The 23,853-nt window shown below is 42.3% G+C and overlaps 1 protein-coding gene across 2 annotated transcripts; it reads left to right on the plus strand.

Annotated features, from left to right (window-relative positions):
- Positions 1-10,912: 10,912 nt before the first annotated feature.
- Positions 10,913-23,389, plus strand: c16h19orf53 (chromosome 16 C19orf53 homolog). Of its 2 annotated transcripts, none has more exons than XM_059991905.1 (3): positions 10,913-11,216; positions 16,508-16,563; positions 20,382-23,389. In XM_059991905.1, exons 1-3 carry the CDS (start codon positions 11,132-11,134, stop codon positions 20,502-20,504), a joined length of 264 nt encoding a protein of 87 aa, XP_059847888.1. In that variant the 5' UTR covers positions 10,913-11,131; the 3' UTR covers positions 20,505-23,389. The 2 variants fall into 2 exon arrangements, with proteins under 2 accessions (XP_059847888.1, XP_059847887.1); XM_059991904.1 differs by having other exon boundaries at positions 10,913-11,210; positions 16,506-16,563.
- Positions 23,390-23,853: the final 464 nt, after the last annotated feature.

The raw sequence follows: 23,853 nt of genomic DNA on the forward strand, positions 1-23,853 counted from the left end.
TCACACACTGTTGACTAGCTTTCTCTATTTGTGAGCTAACCTCTCCCCTAGTCTCTTCAAATTGATTCCCACCCCCCAACCATTCTAGTTTAAAGTCTCCCCAGTAGCCTTAGCAAATCTCCCCACCAGGATATTGGTCCCCCTAGGATTCAAGTGAAACCCATCCTTTTTGTACAGGTCCCACCTGCCCCAAAAGAGGTCCCAATGATCCAGAAACTTGAATCCCTGCACCCTGCTCCAATCCCTCAGCCATGCATTTATCCTCCACTTCATTCTGTTCCTACTCTCACTGTCGCGTGGCACAGGCAGTAATCCCGAGATTACTACCTTTGAGGTCCTTCTTCTCAACTGCCTTCCTAACTCCCTATATTCTCCTTTCAGGACCTCTTCCCTTTTCCTACCTATGTCATTGGTACCTATATATACCACGACCTCTGGCTCCTCACCCTCCCACTTCAGGATATCTTGGACGCGATCAGAAACATCCTGAACCCTGGCACCAGGGAGGCAAAATACCATCTGGGTCTCCTGATCGTGTCCACAGAATCGCCTATCTGACCCCCTAACTATTGAGTCCCCTATTACTACTGCCTTCCTCTTCCTTTCCCTACCCTTCTGAGCCACAGGGCCGGACTCTGTGCCAGAGGCATGGCCACTGTTGCTTCCCCCAGGTAGGCTATCCCCCCCCAACAGTACTCAAACAGGGATACAGCCACTGTGGTACTCTTTAGTACTTGACTCTTCCCCTTCCCCCTCCTAACCGTGACCCACCTGTCTGTCTCCCATGGCCCCGGAGTGACCACCTGCTTGAAACTCCTCTCTATCACCTCCTCACTCTCCCTGACCAGACGAAGGTCATCGAGCTGCAGCTCCAGTTCCCTAAGATGGGCCCTTAGGAGCTGCAGCTTGGCACACCTGGCACAGATGTGGATATCCGGGAGGCTAGGAGACTCCAGGACCTCCCACATCCGACACCGAGAACAAGAAACTGCCCTCACACTCATACTTGCCCCTTTCCTCAAATAACAGGAACAACTGAAACCTAAACCTACCTTGCCTCGCCCGCTTCCGCCTAAGCCCATTGAGCCAAAGCCCTTAAGCCTTCACTCTGCTCTCGGCTCAACCCGCTGCCCGCTGTATAAGGCTGTGTCCTTTTTAAATCCTGCCCGCCGTCACATGCCTGTGCAGTCCCACCTCTCTCAACTCCGGTGAGAATAAGAAAAATTCAAGGTGGCTCCCACCGCACTCGCGTTCTGATCCTCCGACTTCCTTCTCCAAATGTCAGCACTTTCTCAATGACTGAGTGCCCACTCATTCTGAGGTAAAGAATGTCCGGTGCTCACAACTCTGTGTAAAGACATACCTTAACAAGCAGCCAGCTTTTTCTTCTGAGGCTGCGTCACCCACTGGTTCAGCTGTCTTCAATGACAGGAACATCACTTACAGATCATATTAGTCTCAATGAAATAACTGCATGTTCTTCTAAACTTACTTCCATATTCTGTCTTGGGAGAGCCGTGTTGTCCAGTAGTCTGGTGAATCTATACTGCACCAGGGTTTACAGAAGAGCCAACATAAGCACAAAAGATTCTGCAGAACCTGGAAGTCCAGAGCACCACGATCAAAATGCTAGAGGAACTCAGCAGGTCAGGCAGCATCTATGGTGGAGAATAAATAGTCAGCGTCTCAGGCCAAGACTCTTCATCAGGACTGGACAGGAAGCATGCAAAAGGCAGAATAAGAAAGTGGAGGGAGGGGGAAAGGAGTACATACTGGCAGGTGAGGGTGGTGGTGGGGGGATGAAATAGAAGCTGGGAGAAGAGAGGTAAAGAACTGAAGAAGAAAGGATCTGATAGGAGATGACAGTGGACCATGGAAAGAGAGAGAACCAGAGGGACCAGAAGTTGGAGAAATTTACTGTTCATACCATCAGGTTGGAGACTGCTCAGATGGATTCTGAGGTGTTGTTCCTCCAATCTGAGTATGGCTCATTGAGAATCGATGTATTGGAATGGAAATGGAAAGTTGAATTAAAATAGGTAGCCACTGGGAGATTCCACATATTTCGGTGGATGCAACAAAAGTGAAGCAGTCTCCCAATCTATGTCGGGTCTCAACACATTAAGCAGGCACTCGATGCCGACATCAGCAAACAAGAATCGGCCTAGCTCCAACACCTTTCAAATAATTTGAAAGGGACTTCAGTCAGGCTTGTTTGAAGAAATCTGTGGCCATTTATCATCAACATATCGCTTGCAGCATCAGGGGTCCCAATACACTCGACCATAGTTATACTACAATTAGGAATGCCTACCAGTCCATGTGTAGACCACTTTTCGGGGAATCTGATCACATAGCTCTCCCTCTCTTACCTGCGTACAGGCGGAGGCTAAAGAACAAACTCCAGAGATAAGGACAATAAAGAGGTGGTCATGTGAGGTAGAGGAGTGACTACAGGATTGCTTTGAGTTGGTGGACTGGGTCATGTTCAAGAATTCATCAGAAGATCTGGACCAATACAGCATAGTTGTCATGGACTTATACAGACAAGTGTAGGTGAGTGTCCCCCATAATATCATTCAGAGTTGTCCCAAACCAAAAGCCTTGGATGAATCAGGAGATCCACAGTCTGCTGAGGGTCAGATGTAAAATAAATCCAGAAACTAAGTAAAACACAAGAAATCCAGGTACGATCTCCAGAACGTCACCTCGCATGGATTACTGAAAGATGTTGAAAACTGTGCCAAGGTTTAGATGCTATCACCTCCTACAAAGTGAAACCAAGTGACATAGGTGACAACAAGGCTTTGCTCCCAGATGAACTCAATGCCTTTTATGATCGCTTTGAACATCAAAACATGGAGGCTCCTTCAAAAACGTTCTCAGTCCATGACAACCCTATGATTTCAGTCTAAGCCCAATGTGACAGCATAGTTCATGAGGGTATACATGATTACATCCACTGTGATGAAGTACTTTAAGAGGTTGCTGATGAAACAAATCAGCTGCCTAAGAAGAATTCTGGACCCACTCCAGTTTGCCTACTGTCACAACGGGTCAACAGCAGATGCTATTTCATTGGATCTTCACTCAGCCCTGGAACATCTGGAGAGTGATGAATCATATATTGGGATGTTCTTTATTGACTAAAGCTCGGCATTCAATACTATCATCCCCTCAAAACTAATCAATAAGCTTCAAGACCTTGGCCTCAATCCCTCCTTGTGCAACTGGATCCTCAATTTCCTCACTTGCAAACCCCAGTTATTTCGGATTGGCAACAACATCTCCTCCACAATCTCCAACAGCACAGATCCAAAGCCATATCTGTTAGCTCATGACACCACTGTCGTTGGCTGAATCAAAGCTGGTGACAAATTAGCACATAGGAGGGAGATTGAAAATCTGGCTGAGTGGTGCCATAACACCTCTCACTCAATGCCAGCAAGACCAAGGAGCTGATTATTGACTTCAGGATGAGGAACCCAGAGGTCCATGAGCCAGTTCTCATTGGGAGATCAGAGGTGGAGTGGGTTTCAGAGGATCTGTCCTGGGTCCAACACATAAGTGTCATTATGAAGAAAGCACAGAAGCACCTCTACTTTCTTAGGAGTTTGCAAAGATTTAGCATGATATCTGAAACTTTGATGAACTTATGTGTGTGGAGTGAATATTGACTGGTTGTATCATGGCCTGCTATGGAAACATCAATGCCCTTGAACATAAAATTCTACAAAAAGTAGTTGATATAGTCCACTCCATCAAGGGTAAACCCCTCCTCACCACTGAGCACATCCACACAGAGTGCTGTCGCAGGAAAGCACCATCCATCATCAAGCATCCAGACCATGATCTTTTCTCACTATTGTCATCAGGAGCCTCAGGACTCATTCACCAATTTCAAGAACAGTTACTACCTCTCAACCATCAGGCTCTTGAACCAAAGGGGAGAACTTCACTTGCCCCATCATTGAAATTTTTCCACAACCTATGGACTTGCTTTCAAGGACTCTTCATCTCATGTTCTCGATATTTATGTCTTATTATTATTCTTTCTTTGCCTTCTTTTTGTATTTGCAGTTTGCCATTTGCACATTGGCTGTTTGCCCATCCTGTTGAGTGTGGATTTCATTGATTTATTGTGTTTCTTGTATTTACTGTGAATGCCCGCAAGAGAATGAGTCTCAGGGTCGTCCATGGTGACATTTATGTACTTTGGTAATAAATTTACTTAGAACTTTGAACATAACATTCCTTAGTCATAATACTGCAGGTGTTGGAATGGGAAATAATTGGCAGGTCGTGGAGAAGCAGAAAGGTGATGCACATGAAGTTTTAACTGTTTCTCCCAACACCTGCTAAGTGTTTCCTGCATTTTCATTCAGGCAGAGATTGGAATCACAGGAGAAAAGAATTGGAAAGCTACCAGATGTGGAGAATTTCTTTCTAGAATTGTGTCTGAAATCTAAGAGCTGCCTAACCTGGACTCATTGGATTACTTTGATTTTTATTTATGACATTCAAGAAGTTGGTGAGGCCAAATTTAGTCCTGCTCACCTACCTACAGGAAAGATAGACAGACAGACAGTAATACTTTATTGATCCCAAGGGAAATTGGGTTTCATTACAGTTTCACCAATCAAGAATAGTGTAGAAATATAGCAATATAAAACCTTAAATAATTAAATAATACTAAGTAAATAATGCCAAGTGGAAATAAGTCCAGGACCAGCCTATTGGCTCAGGGTGTCTGACACTCCGAGGGAGGAGTTGTAAAGTTTGATGGCCACAGGCAGGAATGACTTCCTATGACACTCAGTGTTACATCTCGGTGGAATGAGTCTCTGGCTGAATATACTCCTGTGCCTAACCAGTACGTTACGGAGTGGATGGGAGTCATTGTCCAAGATGGCATGCAACTTGGACAGCATCCTCTTTTCAGACACCACCATCAATATGATTGAACAATATACAGAGAACATCTATACAGATGGATGATGCTGGGTCTGGAGTTATTGGCAAATGTTGAAACGATTAGGATTTAATTATCTGGAGTGCAGAAGATTTGATAGAGGTATACAAAGTTATGAGGGGCTTGCATTGGGTAAATGCAAGTTGGTATTTTCCATTGAGGTTGGGTGAGGCTGGAACTGGAGGTCAAGAGTGAGCGGTGAACTGTTTAAGGGGAACATTAGGTTCTTCACTCAGAAGGTAGTGCAAGTGTGGAAGGAGCTGCCAGCAAAAATGGTGAAATCGTGTTTGATTGCAACATCTAAGAGAAGTCTGGACAAGTAGATGGATGGGAGGGGTACGGAGGCTAAAAGCTTTGTGTTGATAGATGGGACTAGCCAGGAAAACAGGTTTTGATGGTCTGGATGTGCCTGTGGCCGGTTCTGTGTTGCTATGTTCTATGACTATGACACAGAAGGTGCTGCCTAGCCCTTTGGATCCAAGTTGTCCTCATTACTGACCTGGAAATAAGATTATTCCCTCTTACACATAGAACACTGCAGCGCAGTACAGGCCTTTTGGCCCACAGTACTGTGCTGCCCTTTTAACCTACTCCAAGATCAATCAAACCCTTCCCTCCTACATACCACTCCCTCCATTTTTTCTTTCATCCATGCGCCTATCAAAGAGTTTCTTAAATGCCCCTAACATATTTGCCTCTACCATCACCCATGGGTGGGGCATTTCATGCATCCAGCACTCTGTATAAGTAACTTCTAACCTCCTTTGATCCTTTTTGCCTTTAACCTATGGCAGGGGTAGTTTACAGCAGCCAGTGAACCAATCAGCATGTCCGTGAGAGTGGGAGGAAACCCATGTGGTGTAACGAAATATCGGTTTCATGACCTTTGCTGATTCAGCATCAAGAAGTATCCACAAACACAGGAAACACTGTATAAGAAATCATTATTAGAATTATATAACAATTATGAATTAACTATATCATTAAAACACATTGAAGGAAGTAAAATACTTACTTGCTGACAAACGTCAACTCAGTCAGAATGCCAATGCTAGACTTTTAACTAAAACCAGCATGAGGGAGCACATCACTCTCATCCTAACTACTCTGCATTGGCTTCCTCTAACATTTAGAATTGATTTTAAAGTTCTTACTTGTTTTTAAAGCTCAGTGATTTGGGATCAGAATGCATCCTTCTCCAGCTCTCTGGTCTTCTTCCGCTTGCCTCTTAAAATTGAAACAATCTGACTCAAATTGGCAGGACAGCTTTTTTATACTACGCTTATAAACTGTTGAATTCAGTACCTAAAACTATCAGGGATGCAGACACAGTTGACACTTTTAAATGCCACCTTTAAACCTATTTATTTAATCTTGCTTTTAACTAACAGTATTTTGTGTTTTCATGTTTGTAAAGCACTTGGAACTACACTGTTTGTATGAAAAGAGCACCATAAATAGTAAGTTAATGTTATCAACAAATCTGATACAAAGCAACACACAAAATACTAGAGAAACTCAGCATCTATGGAAATAAATAAACAGTCGATGTTTCAAGCTGAGACCCTTCTTCAGGATGGAGAAAACCCCAGAATAAACAGATGGGGGATAGCTAGAAGGTGATACTGTAGGTGAAGCCATGTGGGTAGGAATGGTAATGTGCTGGAGAGGAAGGAATCTGAGGAGAGTGGACCATAGGAGAAAAGTTCAGAGGAGGGGATTTGGGGGAGGTAATAGGCAGATGAGAAGAGGTAAGAGGCCAGTGAGGCTTGTTCAAGACTGGAAAGGAAGGGGGAAGATACTGAATAAAAAAGTCAGCGGGGGGGGGGGGTTTCGCGGAAGGAGGCTAGCTGGAAGGTGATAGGTGAAGCCAGGCGATACAATGCTGGAGGGAACTCCAGGCAACCCGCAGACTTTCTTCTGCCTTGAGTCTTTTGGTCCCTTAGCAGTGGTTGCAACTGCAGTTCTGTGCCTGACACCTGTAGAATTTTTATATCTGTGAACATTTCTGAAGATGTTTTACATCTCCGAATATCTATCCTCAGTGCAAAATTTTGATGCAATTATGACAAAGATACACTGCTGGCTTTATTTCATTAGGAGTTTGAGGTCTGTCAACAAAGGCTTTAGCAAGTATCTACAGATGTACCGTGGAGAACATTCTAACTGATTGCATCTGCTATGGAGGCTTCAATTCAAGGATCAGGAAAAAGCTAAAGCGGGTTGTAAACTCAACCAGAATCAAGTAGGTGGCATCCACTATTAAGGACTGTCACCATCTGGGACAGGCCCTCTTCTCGTTACTACCATCAGGGAGGAGGTACAGGAGCCTGAAGACCCCTCTTCTCATTGCTACCATCAGGGAGGAGGTACAGGAGCCTGAAGACCCCTCTTCTCATTACTACCATCAGGGAGGAGGTACAGGAGCCTGAAGACCCCTCTTCTCATTACTACCATCAGGGAGGAGGTACAGGAGCCTGAAGACCCACACTCAACAATTTAGGAGCAGCAGCTTCCCCTCTGCCATCAGATTTCTGAACGGTCTTTGAACACCATCTCACTGTTCCTCTTTTGCACTTATTATTGTAACTTACAGTATTTTTTTTTGTCAGTGATAGTAAACCTGATTCTGATTTTGATTCAGCTGTTTAGAGGGGATCAACTTTGACTGTGGAACCCATTTCCCATCTGTGGCCTTACAACTGTTCAAATGTTCGTGATTTCTGAACAGTCCATGATCCAATGAACACGGTCTTTTTTTCCCACTGTTTTGTAATTTATAGTGATGTTATGTCTTTTCACTGCTGCAAAACAATAAATTTTCACATCATATAAGTCCATGATAATATTTCTGAGTCAGATTTTACATTACAATGACTTTATAACTGCAACAATATAATTTAGTAACAGTACAATTCTTATGAAATACAACCACAGCTTTAAAACAATAAGAACATAAGAATTAGGAGCAGGAGTAGACCATCTGGCCCGTCCAGCCTGCTCTGCCGTTCAATAAGATCATGGTTGATCTGGCCATGGACTCACCTCCATCTACCTACCCTATAACCCTTAATTCCCCAACTGTGCAAAAATTTATCCAACTTTGTCTTAAATATATTTACTGAGGTAGCCTCCACTGCTTCATTGGGCAGAGAATTCCACAGATTCATCACCCTCTGGGAGAAACCGTTCCTCCTCATCTCTGTCCAAAATCTACTCCTCTGAATCTTGAGGCTATGTCCCCCAATTCTAGTCTCACCCACCAGTGGAAACAACTTTCCTGCCTCTATCTTATCTACCCTTTCATAATTTTATGTCTCTATAAGATCTCTCATTCTTCTGAATTCCAACAAGTACAGTCCCAGGCGACTCAATCCCTCCTCACAGTTTAACCCCTTCATCTCTGGAATCAATCTGGTGAACCCTCTCTGCACCCCTTCCAAAGCCAGTATATCCTTCCTCAAGTAAGGAGATCAGAACTGCACGTAGTACAGTTGGTGCGGCCTCACCAGTACCCTGTACAGTTTCAGCATAAACTCCCGCCTCTTAAATTCAATCCCTCTGGCAAAGATGGCCAACATCCCATTTGCCTTCCTGATATCCTGCTGCACCTGCAAACCAATCTTTTGTGATTCATGCAAAAGCACTCCCAAGTCCCTCTGCACAGCAGCATGTTGTATTTTTTTACCATTTAAATATCAATCTGTTCTTTCATTTTCCCTTACAAATGACCTTGCATTTACCAACATTGTACTTTATCTGTCCACTCTCTTATCTCTCTGCAGACTCTCCATATCTTTTGCACAATTTGCTTTTCCACTCAATTTAGGATCATTAGCAAACTTAGATACGCTTCATTCAGTCCCCTCTACCAGACCACTGATTGCCAACCAGAGTAACACCCATGTATCCCAATTCTCTGTTTTCTATTAGTTAACCAATCCTCTATCCATGCTAATACATCACCCCCAACTCTAGGCATCCTAATCATATGGATGTTTTTTATGCGGCATCTTATTGAACGCCTGGAAATCCAAGTAAATAACATCCAATTGTTCCCCTCTATCTACTGCACTCATTATATCCTCAAAGAACTCCAGTAAGTTTGTCAAACAGGACCTGCCTTTGCTGAATCCATGCTGCATCTGCCTGATGGATCCATTTCTTTCCAGATGCCTTGCTATTTCTTCTTAAATGATAGCTTCAAGCTCTTACCCAACTGCAGATGTTAATCTAACCTGCCTTTTGCCTACATCCTTTTTTCAACAGTGGCGTGACATTTGCTGTCTTCCAATCCACCAGGATTTGCCCAGAGTCCAGAGAATTTTGGTAAATCATCACCAAAGCCTCTACTATAACTTCTGCCATTTCTTTCAGTACCCTGGGATGCATTCCATCAGGACCAGGGGACTTATCTATCTTCAGGCCCACAAGTCTGCTCAGCACTACCTCTTTAGTGATAGCTATTGTATCGAGGTCCTCACTTCCAATCACATCCATAACATCTCACTGGCATGTTAGACTTGTCCTCCACCATGAAGACTGACACAAAATAGTCATTCAAAGCCTCTGCCATTTCCTCATTACCCAAAATCAATTTCCCCTTCCCATCCTCCAAGGTAATTACATTCACTTTAGCCACCTCTTTCCACTTTACATAATTAAAAAAATGTTTACTATCTGTTTTTATATTTTGTGCTAGTTAATTTTCGTAATCTAGTTCCCTTTTTTTTAATGCTCACTTAGTGGTTCTTGGTTGCTTTTTGAAGTTTTCCCAATCTTACAGTTTCCCATTGCTTTTGGCAACTTTGTATGCACAAGCTTTTAGTTTGATGTCTTCTTTTCTTTCCCTAGATATCCAAGGCTGGCTCTCGCCACCCTGCTTTTAACTGGAATATATCTTTGTTGAGCACCATGAAGAATCTCTCTGAAAGTCTTCCACTGTTCCTCAACCGTCCCACCACTTAGAGTCAGAATGAGGTTTATTATCACAGGAATGTGTTGTGAAATTTGTTAACTTAGCAACAGCAGTTCAATGCAATACATAATATAGAAGAGGGAAATAAATAATAAATAAATATGTAAATCAATTACAGTATACATACATTGAATAAGTTAAAATGCAAACAAACAAATAATATACATTAAAAAAGTGAGGTAATGTTCACAGGTTCAATGTCCATTTAGGAGTCGGATGGCAAAGGGGAAGAAGCTGTTCCTGAATCACTGTGTGTGTGCCTTCAGGCTTCTGTACCTCCTACCTGATGGTAACAGTGAGAAAAGGGCATGTGTTCCTTCGTCTTACCCTTCCTGAAGTCCACAGTCAGCTTTTTCGTCTTACTGATGTTATGCCAGGTTGTTGCTGCGACACCATTCCACTAGTTGGCATATCTCACTCCTGTACGCCCTCTCATCACCATTTGTGATTCTACTAACAATGGTTGTATCATCAGCAAATTTGTAGGTGATATTTGAGCTAAGCCTAGCCATACAGTCAAGGGCATGGAGAGAGTACATGGGTAGAGAGAGCATATAGAAAGCCTGTATTCCCAGTCTACACTGGCCAAATCCTCCCTCATTCCATTGAAGTCTCCATTGTTTAGGCATAATACACTGATTTTAGATCAACTATTGCACCCTCTATTTGTATGAGATGTAAATGTCTACAACTTCTCAATAAAACAACGTTATACCAATGCAGCGCTCTATAACAATACAAGAACCCTTTAACAATACAAATCTAACAACGATACAATCAGTCTATAACATTACAACAAATATTAACATTACAGATTTGCAAACTTGGCGTGACCACTCGTTGGTGTGTAGGATTTCAGTGGCCTCTGGAGGGCGCTCTCATCCTAACCGGCTCTTTCCTTGTCCTATCATTCATACCATGACCTTCATACTCCCAAAAGGCATCGCTCTGCGACCTTCTTTCTCCCACAATCCTCCTGCTGACGCTCTACATTGCCGAACCTTACAATGGCTTTATTTGGCCACTCAGCCCAATGAACTACCAACCTATAATCCTTTTCCCGATGTCTCCACAGGTTTTAATTCCAAATTCAGGGACATTCACACCAGGTTCCGGCTTGTCACGCCTCGCCCCGCGGTCTTCCAGTATCCCGCCGTGCCTCACTCCCAAGGTGCTTTGCCATGGCGCAGGGTCGCTTCAAACTGGCGGCGCGGAAACCGGCTACGGGAAAGTCTCGGAGCGGAGCCCGGGGCCCGAGGAAGGGAGGTGAGGGAAGTGACGGGGGTGGGACAGGGGAGATCAGTGAGAGTCTGGCGGGGGGGCCTCTACAAGTTGAAACTGAGGTGGTAACAGTTCAGGACAGAATACTTGGAATATTGAGTGATACCTAATGTTCTTACTCTAAGAGTAAGCTGGGAATTTATAGGCAGGCGAGCCTGACATCAGTAATGCGGAAGTTATTGGAAGGTATTCTAAGGGACTGGATATAGAGTGGATTCCGTTTAATTGGGACACATTCGGACCACATCGGATCAGTACATTTTGGCCTAATTAAGCAACTGTCCCAGAGCACCAAAGTATAGATTGTGGACAGTGAGAAAAGCTAGTAAGGCTTGCAGCAGTATCTGGACCAGTTCGAAAAATGAGCTGGAAAATGGCAGATAGAATTTAATGCAGACAGGTGTGAGGTGTTGCACTTTGGGAGGACAAGCAGGATAGAAGTTGCACGGTGAGCTGTAGAACACTGAGAAGTGCAGAGGAACGGAGGCATTTGGAAACACGGAACCATAAAGAACCACGTTGAAAGTGGCAATCAGAAATAGTTTGTACAGGGTGCTTTTGGCATATTGGTCTTTATACTTTAAAGAATTGAGTACAGGAGTTGGAATGTTATGTTGAAATTGTATAAGATATTGGTGAGGCCTAATTTGGAGTATCATGTGCAGTCCTGGTCACTTGTGTTCCGACAGGAAAGATATCAGCAACATTGAAAGGGTACAGAGAAAATTTACCAGGACACTGCTGGGACTTGAGTACCTGAAAGGTTGAATAGGCTATGATTTTTCATTCCCTGGAATATAGGAGAATGAGGGAAAATTGATAGAGGTATATAAAATTAGGAAGAATATAGATAAGCTTTTCTCACTGAGATTAAGACGAAAACTAGAGGTCATGGGTTAAGGGTGAAAGGTGAAATATTTAAGGAGGATGTAGGGGAAGTTTTCACTCAGGATGGTGAGAGTAAAAATTGCCAGCACAAGTAGTGGTTGCTGATTTGATTTCAACATTTAAAAGAGGTTTAGATAAATACGTTCATGGGTAGGGTATTGAAGGCTGTGGTCCCGGTGTGGGTTGATGGAACTAGACAGAATAATAATTGAATTTGAATCTTCAGACCATTGTGGATATCGGATATAGCCCAGTCCATCACAGGTATAGCCCTTCCCAACGCTGAGCACATTTACAAGAGAGCAACATCCATCATCTTGGACCCCCACCATCCAGGCCATGCCCTCATGCTACTGCCACGAGGCAGAGGTACAGGAGCCTTCAGTCCCATGGCACCAAGATCAGGAACAGTTATTACTCTATGATCTTGCACTATGTGGATAGCTTCACTGACTGAACTGATTCAATGTCCTATGGACTCAGTTTCAAGGAATCTTTACAGCTCGTATTCTCAGGATTTATTTTTATTTGCACATTTGCTTTTTCTGTCTTTTTATATACATTTCTTCATAAATTCAATTGTATTTCTTTATTTTCCTGTGAATGCCTGCAAGAAAATGAATCAAAGTAGAATATAGTTATATACTTATAACAAATTTACTTTAAAACTTGAATTTTGAAGTAGTTCTTAAATTAATTTTCTGTTCTTCCTGATGGGCAATTAGAAAGTGATCATTGGGCATTTTTCAAAGCTATTGGAAATCTTTGCAGTTGGACACCTGTACAATGTCACCAAGTATCCCACCATGAGCCTTTCATGAACTTGGTAGGCACACGTTGGATTTTGGCTGAGCAAAGGAACAATTTTAAAATCTTCATCTTGCTTTTAAGTATTCTCATGGACTTTCTTATTTCTCTAACCTCAGATTTTTTCACTGTCAAAGATACTAATTGAATGCTATCACTCCAGCCTTGGTAAGATGTGTTTAGACTCCAAGGCCCTCTGGAATTTCACCATCAACCTCCCCCAAAACCCCGCAATTACTCTCCCAAAGTTGGCTTTAACGCACTCCGTGTAGCCTTACGCCCTTTTTGGCTAAGCCACAATTAGCCAATTGGTTTTAATTTGTGTGTCAAGTCGTACCTTCTGTAAATTAATTTGAAATTTTGTTTGAAACATTGAAGATGCAACCTTATTGAAACTACTGTCAGTTCAGAAATGGTTATTGCTCTTCAACCATCAGGCTCCAGAACCAGCATGGAAAACTTCACTCGCCTCAATGCTGAACTGATTCCACAATCTACAGGATCACTTTCAGGGACTCTCTAACTCATCTCAGTGTATTTCTATTTTATTTGTAGACTTTGCCTTCTTTTGCACTTCGGTTGCTTTGGCTGTCTTTCCGTATAGTTTTTCATAAATTCTATTGAGCATAGAACACAACAGCACAGTATAGGCTCTTCAGCCCACAATTTTATGCTGAGATCATAACTTACTCTAAGATCAATCTAATCCTTCCCTCTTATGTTGCCCTCCATTTTTCTATCGTCCATGTGCCTTTCTAAGAGTATCTTAACCGTCCCTAATATATCTGCCATCACCCGACCACACACTTTTAAAAAAAACTTAACTCTGATAGTCCTCCCCGCTCCCATACTTTCCTCCAATCACCTTAAAATCCTATCCTCTCCTATTAGCTATTTCTGCCCTAGAAAATAAAATCTCTGGCTAACTTCTCAATCTGTTTATTTTTCTGTAAATGCTGCAGGAAAATGAATTTCAATGTGGTATGTGATTAATATAAACACTTTGATAATGAATTTGCTTTGACTTTGAAATTTCTGGTCTAGTTTTTACTTAGTTGATTGTTCTTGTGCCACTGTACTTCATTTGTACTTAACTCTTGTAGGAGGGCGGTTTTTCTGGAAATACTCAGCTTAGACTGCATCAATGGGATGAAAAACAGCACTAACGTTTCAGTTTGATGACCTTTCAACTTTGTAATGTATGTACAGAGCAAAAACGACAACAGATCCATAGGTTTAAATGTTTTAGACCATAAGATATAGGAGCAGAATTAGACCATTTGGCCCATCGAGTCTGCTCCAATTTTCCTCTTTGTCCTATTCTCCTGCCTTCTCCATATATCCCTTCATGCCCTGACTAATCAAGAATCTATTAACCTCTACCTTAAATACGTACATACATAAAGCCCCATTCAATCCTGGAACCATTTTTATGAATCTCTTTTGAACCATCTTCTGTTTCAACACATCTTTTCTAAGATAAGGGGCCCAAACTTGTTTACAATACTCAAAGTGAGGCCTCACCAAAGCTTTATAAAGCTTCAACATTACGTCCTTGTGTTTATATTCTAGTCCTCTTAAAAAGAAAGCTAACGTTGCATTTGCCTTCCTCACCACAGACTCAACCTGCAAATTAATCTTTAGGGAATCCTGCACAAGGACTCCCATACACTTCACAACACTATATTCCATCTCCCATTTCTTTGCCCATTCTCCTAATCTAAGTCCTTTGTAGCCTCTGTACTTCCTCAAAACTACTTCCCCTCCACCTGTCTTCATATCATCTGCAAACGTTTCAATAAAGCCATCAATTCTATCATCCAGATCATTGACATATAATGTAAAAATCTGTCCCAACACACCCCTGTGGAACACCACTAATCACCAGCAGCCAGCCTGAAAAGGCTCCCTTTATTCTCACTCTGTCTCCTGTCAATCAGCTACTACTTTATCTGTGCTAGAATCTTTCCTGTAATACCATGGGCTCGTAGCTTGTGAAGCAGCTTTGTGTGACACTTGTCAAAGACCTGAAAATCCAAGCACACAACATCAAGCGATTCTCCTTTGTCAATCCTGTTTGTTATTTTTTTTCAAAGATTTGTCAGACAAGATTTTCCCTGAGGAAACCATATTGACTATAACCTATTTTATCATGTGTCTTCAAGTATCCTGAGACTTCATCCTTAATATTCAACTCCAACATTTTTCCAACGACTGTCCGACTAACTGGCCTATAGTTTCCTTTCTTCTACCTCTCTCCTTTCTTGAAGAGCTGAGTGTTTTCCCCTCTTCTAGTGATTTTTGAAAGATTATTATTACTACCTCCACAATCTCTTCAGTTCCATCCTTCAGAACTCTGGGTGTATATCATCTGATCCTGGTGAGTTACTGTATCTACCTTCAGACCTTTCAGTTCCTCAATATCCTTCCCTAGTTATGGTAACTTCACATGCTTCATGCTCCCTGATAACCTGGAACTTCCACCATAATGCAAATGTCTTCGACAGTGAAGGCATTTTTCTTGCTTGAGTCATGTTAACTACGGTACACACTGGGCAACTTGTGGGAGTGCCGAGACCAAAACATGCACACCCGAAAGCCCATGTAGAGCGAAAAGAGCCTTCCATGCATAGGAGGCCCTGTCGAATGACTGCGTGATCAATCTTCATATGTGCACTTGCCACATTCTGGCATTCCATCTGATGCAGATCAGTCTGAACTTGCGATGGGACAGATCTTCGATCTGAGCCACTAAATCTGTTTCCCTTCCCCACAGTCGCTGTCTCTCTGCCTCCCATCTGTTCCATATCCTTATGGGAACATAGATACTGTAGATATGTTCTGCACTTGTGCACATCAGGAATGTATGTATGGAATTGTTTATGGATGGCATGTGATATTTATTTTTAAAAATGAAAACAACAGTTTTTCCATTTATCATGTCCTGTCCCCAGGCACTTCACACCTTGTAAAGTCCTGTTTATGATCCCCCCCGCTTTTCACATGAGAGAAATATGTAGCCAATTTATAGACCAGTCATGCGTCAATGACCAGTCAATGATGTCAGTAAGCACTGTTTTAATATTGATGAGTGAGAGTTCAGTGTTAACCGTGTAGGAATTTTTGTGTTAGCCAGAGGAGGAAGATAAGGTCATAGTTTAACAATATCTGAATGACTGCACTTCCAGCAATTGAACGCCCCTTCAACTGAAATTTATTGAACTGGTCTCAAATCCATGACCTTATGAGTCTTCCAGCCAAACATGTTTCTACTTGGGTTGATACCTACGTGGCAAAGTTTTGCATTCTGTGAGGGAATGGCTGTGTTTGGTACACATGAGCAGAGTTTCTGATGAACCTATAAAGCTATAAAGTTAGAGACTTCCTTTTTCGAAACATACAGTGTAATGTATCATTTGTGTTGACAGCCAACACAACAGTTGAACCCTTGTTGCTAGCACTGTTAAGTAATGTGCTCAAGTGTGGCTTAAACTTTTCTTGGTTCAATAAAATATGTTGCACAAATCATCTATTTATTTGATATTTCCCTTCTGTGACAATGTTGTTTTTAACCCCATTAGGTCGAGTAATTGCTCCCAAAAAGAAGCAAGTGATTCAGCAACAGAAACTAAAGAAGGTATTTAATTTGGGAATTATTAATTTTTTTATCACAGAAGGGTGTTGTTTAGAAATCCCAGTGATCAGTGAGAAACATTGCCAAGCAGGGTAACATCTGTCAGAGAATAAACAGCATTATCAACACAAACTGTTTGTGATTTGAAACAAGAGAGACAGCCTGTCATTTCCTAACATGGCTAAATTTTGCATTTAATAGTGAACTTCTATTCTCTGATGATGCTTCTGAGCAGAGCTGTATAACCTGCTCTGTGGCCTAACCAGTCTTTTGTAAACTTTGAGCCTAACCTTACTCCTTTTTCCATTCCTCATTCTGGCTCCCCTCTTACCTCTTCACCTTACTTGCCCATCACCTCCCTCTGGTGCCCTTGTACTTGCCCATCACTTGCCAGCTTGTACTCCTTCCTCTTTATCTTCTTATAATGGCTTCTCTCCCTTCCTTTCTAGTGCTGGTGAAGAGTCTTGGCCTGAAATGTTGATTGTTTATTCCTCTCCATAGATGCTGCCTGACTCGCTGACTTCCTCCAGCATTTTGTGTGTGTTACAATGGATTTTCTGCATCTGCAGAACCTTGTTTCTAAGATCGTTCCATTCCATGTTGTAGAGATAGAATATGATGCTTAAAAGTGGGACACCTTCTCTGCAACTCACTGTTGCTATAAGACTCAATGCATGCTCCAGTTGAATGGGCAAGCAAGTTAAGGCTGAATCTTAAGCATTTGGGTGAGACTGACGGGTGGATGCTGACGGCTTCCTTTGTCTTGCTGGAGGAGGATAAAGAGTCAGGCATTTACACATTTTGTTGAGTAAGTGAGGTAAGAAGCAGGTCCTTTGGTACAGGCAGTGCATGTTCTACTCAATTTCACCAATCTTTGGAGACAAGACTGCAGATACTGGAATCCGGAACAACAAAAATGGATGAATTCAGAGGGGGAACAGCCAATGTTTCCAGTCTAATCCCTGCATCAGGACAGTGTATGTTTGTTGTGTTCTGTGTCGTTCTGCTAAGCATTCTAAGCAAGCTATGTTGGTGTTGGAATATGTGACGACACTTGCAGGCTGCCCCCAGTACATCCTTAGGTTGTGTTGTTAATGCAAACATTGCATTTTCTCTTGCCCTTTGCATGTTTGTATGTATTAAAGATTTGCTTTATTTGTCACATGACATAAAAACATACAGCGGAATGTGTCATTTGTGTCAACAACCAACACAATCCAACAGTGTGCTGAGCACAGCCCGCAGGTGTTGCCATGTTTCTGGCACCCACATAGAACGCCCAAACTCACCAAACCTAACCTGCAAGTCTGTAACTGGAGTACTTTACTCTACATTCTGTTCCTGAGTTTTCTTGTTCCACCTTGTGGATAACTTCACTCACTACAACTCTGGACTCATTTTAGCTATTTCTGCCCTGGAAAAAGTCTCTGGCTCTCCACTCTATCTACCTATATGTCTCTTGTACGTTCCTATCAAGTCACCTCTCATTCACTCCAAAGGAAAAAAAAAATAGCTTGCTTATCCTCTCTAATTCAGGCAACATGCTTTAAATCTCCTTTGCACCCAGTCTAAAACTTCAGCAGTTTTCCTGTAATGCTCTGTTCAATGACACTCTTCCAAATTTTAGGATGGAATGTGTACAGCTGCAGTGCTCTACTCTGCCAGGAGAGGCTGCAAGTGAGCAACAAATGGCAGGAAGTGGAGTGAGCAGTGTTTTGAAACTTATACAGTTTGAGTACCCCTTACCAGAAATGCTTGGGGCCAGAAGTGCTTCAGTTTTTCCAGATTTTGAAATGTATGATATAACTTGGGATTGCAGTCATTCCTGATGCTGAATTTATGTGCTACCGGTAAGCAGTTTGTCTTACACTTGTTCATCACACATGTATTGATGTAGCTGTTCAGTGTGTTAGATTTTCATCAGCAATGATCTTGGCGAACTTGACAATGAATTTCTCTGCTACTTTGTGTTCAGCAGACGCCGTATCACCACAAATCTTTAAAAATTTATTACTCTGCCTTAAATTTCTGCAAACAACGTGCTGAATATTCACAATCACCTTCAATTTTCAGTTCATCATGATAGATCTTTTGCTTGTTTCATGATCAGTATACCATTAAGCAACATAATCACTCCTACCCTGATGAATATACTCTTTCAATACATAATTGAGATCTTCATTTTTCACTTTATTCTATTTCTCATTAACTTCTGTTCATTGCACATGTGAGATTACATTTCAGAACTGTCTGTGGTGTGCAGAGACTTGCGCATTGCATGGGAACCTTCCCAGCACCTTGTGTAATTTTCCGTTTGTGACCTCATGTTAGCACTCAATTTTGTATTTTGGAAGTTTTCAGATTTTGGAATTTCGAATAAGAGGTACTGAACCTGTACTGGATTTTGCCCCGTGATGTGGAGCAACTTCCAGCCACTATTCATCCGTCATTGTCTCTTCTCCATTCTAGGCTCCTGCCAGGTTCAGCCTATGGTTGACTGTAGGAGGTGGTGGGAAAGAATTGCTCCAGTATGCAGATTCACTTTCTCTGCCAGGAGCTTAGTAAATTCATGTAACAGGAGCTGTAGTGATGAGGAGTTTCCAAATGTAGACCATCTCCTTTGCTTCTGTGAATAGATCAGATGTCAATTATAAGATTGTACCGGTAATTTTAGAATCCAATCTTTACCACTAATTTAGATCCTTGATAATCTTTAATCAGCCCCATCACTGGGGTGTGGAGTCCTGAGGTAAGGAGACTGGGGGCATTTTTGGGCAAAACACTCCTACCTCTTCTCCCCCTCTTGTTACCATAGTTACAGAGCACTGTAGCATAGAAATAGGCCCTTCAGCCCTTCTAATTTGTGCTGATCTATCATTCTGCCTAGCTGGTTGATGGTGTAGTGGCATCCACCCTGGACTTTGAGGCGTGCTGCTTGCACACTTTCCATCTGTATTGGATTGAGTGTTGAGCTAGCAACTCTGCCTAGTTAAAAAAAAAACAGACAAATGCTAAAGAAGCGGCAAGGTTGCTGCCTGATGTGTTACAGGGCACAGAAGAAAAACAAAACAACAATATTCTGCCAAGTCCAATCTGGACCATTGCTCTCCAAACCCTTGCTATCCATATCCTTCACCAAACTTGTCTTAAATGTTGAAATCAAATCCGCTTCTACCACTTCCTCTGGCAGCCTGTTCCAAATTGCACCACCCTCACCCTAAACCCTTGAACTCTAGTTCTCATCTCACCTGGCCTCAGTGGATGCGTGCATGCATTCATACCGTCTATACCTTCATAAGAGATTGTCCTTCTCGTGCTCACAAATGCCTTCCTCCTTTGCATTCTTACCCACTCCCATAAGTACTCACTGTGATCCCTGATCCCCTCGACCTGAATCCATCATGGTTTGCCTTTTTCCACATAAATTTCATTCAGCTAAGTTATGAATCAGGTTTATTATCACTGACTTATGGCATGAAATTTGTTTTGTGGCAGCAGTACAGTGCAAAGACATAAAAATTATTATAAATTGTAAATTAAATAATGTAAATAAAAGATAGTGTTCATGGACTATTCAGAAATCTGATGGAGGAGGAGAATATGCTGTTTCTGAATCTTTGAGTGTGGGTCTTCAGCTCCTGTACATTCTCCCCATCGGTAGCAATGGGGAGAGGACATGTCTGGGTGGTGAGGGGTCTTAATGATGCAGAATAAAATTTGCAGTTCATGGACTGTTCAGCAATTTGATGACATGGGAAGATGGTGTTCATGGGTAAACTCTGACAGGTGGCTGACTCCTGGCTTTTAACCTTGTTCTGCAGAACCTGGAAGTAGCTATAAGGAACAAAATCGAACATGATGTCACCATGAAAGCCAGCTCCAACATGCCTAAGAAACTCAACATTGTGAAAGCGCCTCAGAAAAAACGCACGGTAGACAAATAGGAAAACAACTGGGAAATGCTTGGAGAATTTGGAAAAACAGAAGGGATCCTGCCAGCAGTTGCTAAATGAGACCTTTTTAATAGTCCTGACAATTTGAATATTAAAAATAGTTGGTTCAATATTGTTCAATGTTGTCATTTCAAAATCAGATTTATTATGACATGATTTATTATATTTCATGTCTTATATGACATGAAATTTGTTTTGCAGCAGCAGTACAGTGCACAGACGTAAAATTACTGTAAATTAAAAAAGTAGTGGAAAAACAAGGAATAATGAGAGAATGTTCATGAACCATTCATTAATCTGATGGTGGAGGGAAAGAAGCTTTTCCTGAATCATTGAATGTGGGTCTTTAGGCTCCAGTACTACCACTCCGACAGTGGAAACAAGAAGAGGGCATGTCCTGGACGGTGAAGATCTATAGTGATGGGTGCTGCCTTTTTGTGGTTCCACTTCTTGAAGGTGTCCTCAACAGTGGGGAGAGTTGTGTCCATGAAGGAACTGGCTGAATTTAGAACCTTCTGCAGCCTCTTGCAATCCTGTGCACTGGAACCTCCATTACGGCCTGTGATGCAACCAGTCAGAATGCTCTGCACCCTACATACTGAAATTTGCAAGTCTTTGGTGATGTACTAAATCTCCTCAAACTTGGCATTTGATATTAATATTCTCATGTTGATACCAAATGCCAAAGTAGAGTCACTCAGCAACCACTGTATCCTGGTTACAGGAAGCTGTTTGAATTCTTCCCCTGCTATTGCTAAAGTCTTCATTCGTCTTTTGTGTGCACTTTAGCCCTGTGGAATTCCAGCCAGTACTGTCCACATTCATTCACCACTTAACATTCGAGATTCTAATTATTTATGCATTATTCTTCAGTGCACAGGTATAAAGGAGAATGAAGTGATTGTTACTCTCGAGCCAGTGCAGCATAAAACACAATATGCAAAAAGAACGCAAAAAAGCAAAAATATAAATATAAAAGCAATCCTGTAAAACAACGTATAAATAACTATTCTATACACAGACTGTTCGTATGCTCATAAGGTGTCACTATGTGATGTATATGTAGTGGTGTGGGTGGATGGTGTTGGGTTCAGCCTGGCAGCTTGGAGGAAGTAAGTTTCCGAGTCTCATGGTACTAGCATGATTGCTACGTTAGCCTCATCCCTGATGAGAGTGGGACAAGCAGTCCATAAGCAGGGTGGTTGGGATTCTGTGCAAGCTCCAGCTTTACCCACAATATGTAGTCCATTTGCCTGCTATTGCTATCGATGATGAGGGCCCTTGGCTGCCTAACTCCATTAAACATCTCCATGGTTTTGTTCCTTTGTGCACCCTCCAACCTTCACCTGTGTCTTCTTGGCTTTGCCTTCCTCTGTGGACAGCATTTGCTGAAATCAGGAACTGTAAACTATCTATGGGGCATTTGATAAGGTCCCACATAGGAGATTGGTGGGTAAAATCAAAGCTCATGGCAAGGGGGGGAAGAAATTGACATGGATAGAAAATTGGTTGGCAGATAGAAAGCAAAGGGTAGCGGTGAATGGGTGTTTCTCGGAATGGCAGGTGGTGACTAGTGGGGTACCACAGGGCTCGGTATTGGGACCACAGCTGTTTACGACTTACGTCAATGATTTAGTTGAAGGCATTGAGAATAACATCAGCAAATTTGCTGATGATACTAAGCTGGGTGGCAGTGTGACATGTGATGATGTTAGGAGAATTCAGGGTGACTTGGATAGGCTGGGTGAGTGGGCAGATACTTGGCAGATGATGTTTAATGTGAATAAGTGTGAGGTTATCCACTTTGGAAATAAGAACAGGAAGGCAGATTATTATCTGAACAGTGTAGAGTTAGGTAAGGGAGAAATACAAAGAGATCCAGGAGTCCTTGTTCATCAGTCACTGAAGGTGAATGAGCAAGTGCAGCAGGCAGTGAAGAAGGCTAATGGAATGTTGGCCTTTATTACAACGGGAATTGAGTACAAGAGCAAGGAGATCTTGCATTTGTACAGAGCCCTGGTGAGACCACACCTGGAGTATTGTGTACAGTTTTGGTCTCCAGGGTTAAGGAAAGACATCCTGGCTGTAGAAGAAGTGCAGCGTAGATTCACGAGGTTAATTCCTGGGTTGTCTGGACTGTCTTATGCAGAGAGGTTAGAGAGACTGGGCTTGTACACGCTGGAATTAAGGAGATTGAGAGGGAATCTGATTGAAACATATAAGATTATTAAGGGATTGGACAAGATAGAGGCAGGAAATATGTTCCAGATGCTGGGAGAGTCCAGTACCAGAGGGCATGGTTTGAGAATAAGGAGTAGGTCATTTAGGACAGAGTTAAGGAAAAACTTCTCCCAGAGAGTTGTAGGGGTCTGGAATGCACTGCCTCGGAAGGTAGTGGAGGCCAATTCTCTGGATGCTTTCAAGAAGGAGCTAGATAGGTATCTTATGGATAGGGGAATCAAGGGATATGGGGACAAGGCAGGAACCGGGTATTGATAGTAGATGATCAGCCATAATCTCAAATTGGCGGTGCAGGCTCGAAGGGCCGAATGGTCTACTTCTGCACCTATTGTCTATCTGCTGGAGGAACTTAGCAGGTCGAGCAGCATCTGTGGGAATTACTTGCGTTTCAGGTCGAAACCCTGATGTGTCCTGTTGCAGAGTTTCAAATCAAATCAACGGCAATTCCTTTTCCCCCAGATTCTGCTCGACTCGTTGAGTTCCTCCAGCAAGATTTTGTTTGCTTGATTAGCTTTATGTGTCACATGTACATTGAAGCATATAATACTAAACAAAAGTCTTAGGCATATGTAAAAAAAAATTCTGTTGATGCTTTCTAAAATAATGATGTGAAGTTTCTGTATATTTAAAAAATACTATAAAAAGCAGTAAATTGTGAAAAAAAATCAATATTTGGTGTGAACACACTTTGTCTTTAAAACTACATCTATTCCTTTAGCATCACAAACAAATGGTGGAAGAACTCAGCAGGCCAGGCAGCATCTACGGAAAAGAATAAACAGTTGACGTTTCAAGGCCAAGTCCCTCCCAATCCTGATGAAGGATCTTTGCTCGAAAAGTTGAGTTTTTTTTACTTTTCATAGATCCTGCCCGGCCTGCTGAGTTCCTCCAGCATTGAGTGTTGCTTTGCATTTGCAGCTTCTACAGATTTTCTCGTGTCTGTGATTCTATTCCCTTATGTACACTGCCATCCAGTTTTATAGGAAAATCAGCTCAAAAGTTGTTCCAAGCATCTTGGAGAACTTGTCACAGTTTTTCTGCAGATATTGGCTACATTGCTTGCTTCTGTCTCTCCAGGTAATCCCAGACACCCTTGATG

The sequence above is a fragment of the Hypanus sabinus genome, chromosome 16, assembly GCF_030144855.1.
Source record: "Hypanus sabinus isolate sHypSab1 chromosome 16, sHypSab1.hap1, whole genome shotgun sequence".
NCBI classification, from domain to species: Eukaryota; Metazoa; Chordata; class Chondrichthyes; order Myliobatiformes; family Dasyatidae; genus Hypanus; species Hypanus sabinus.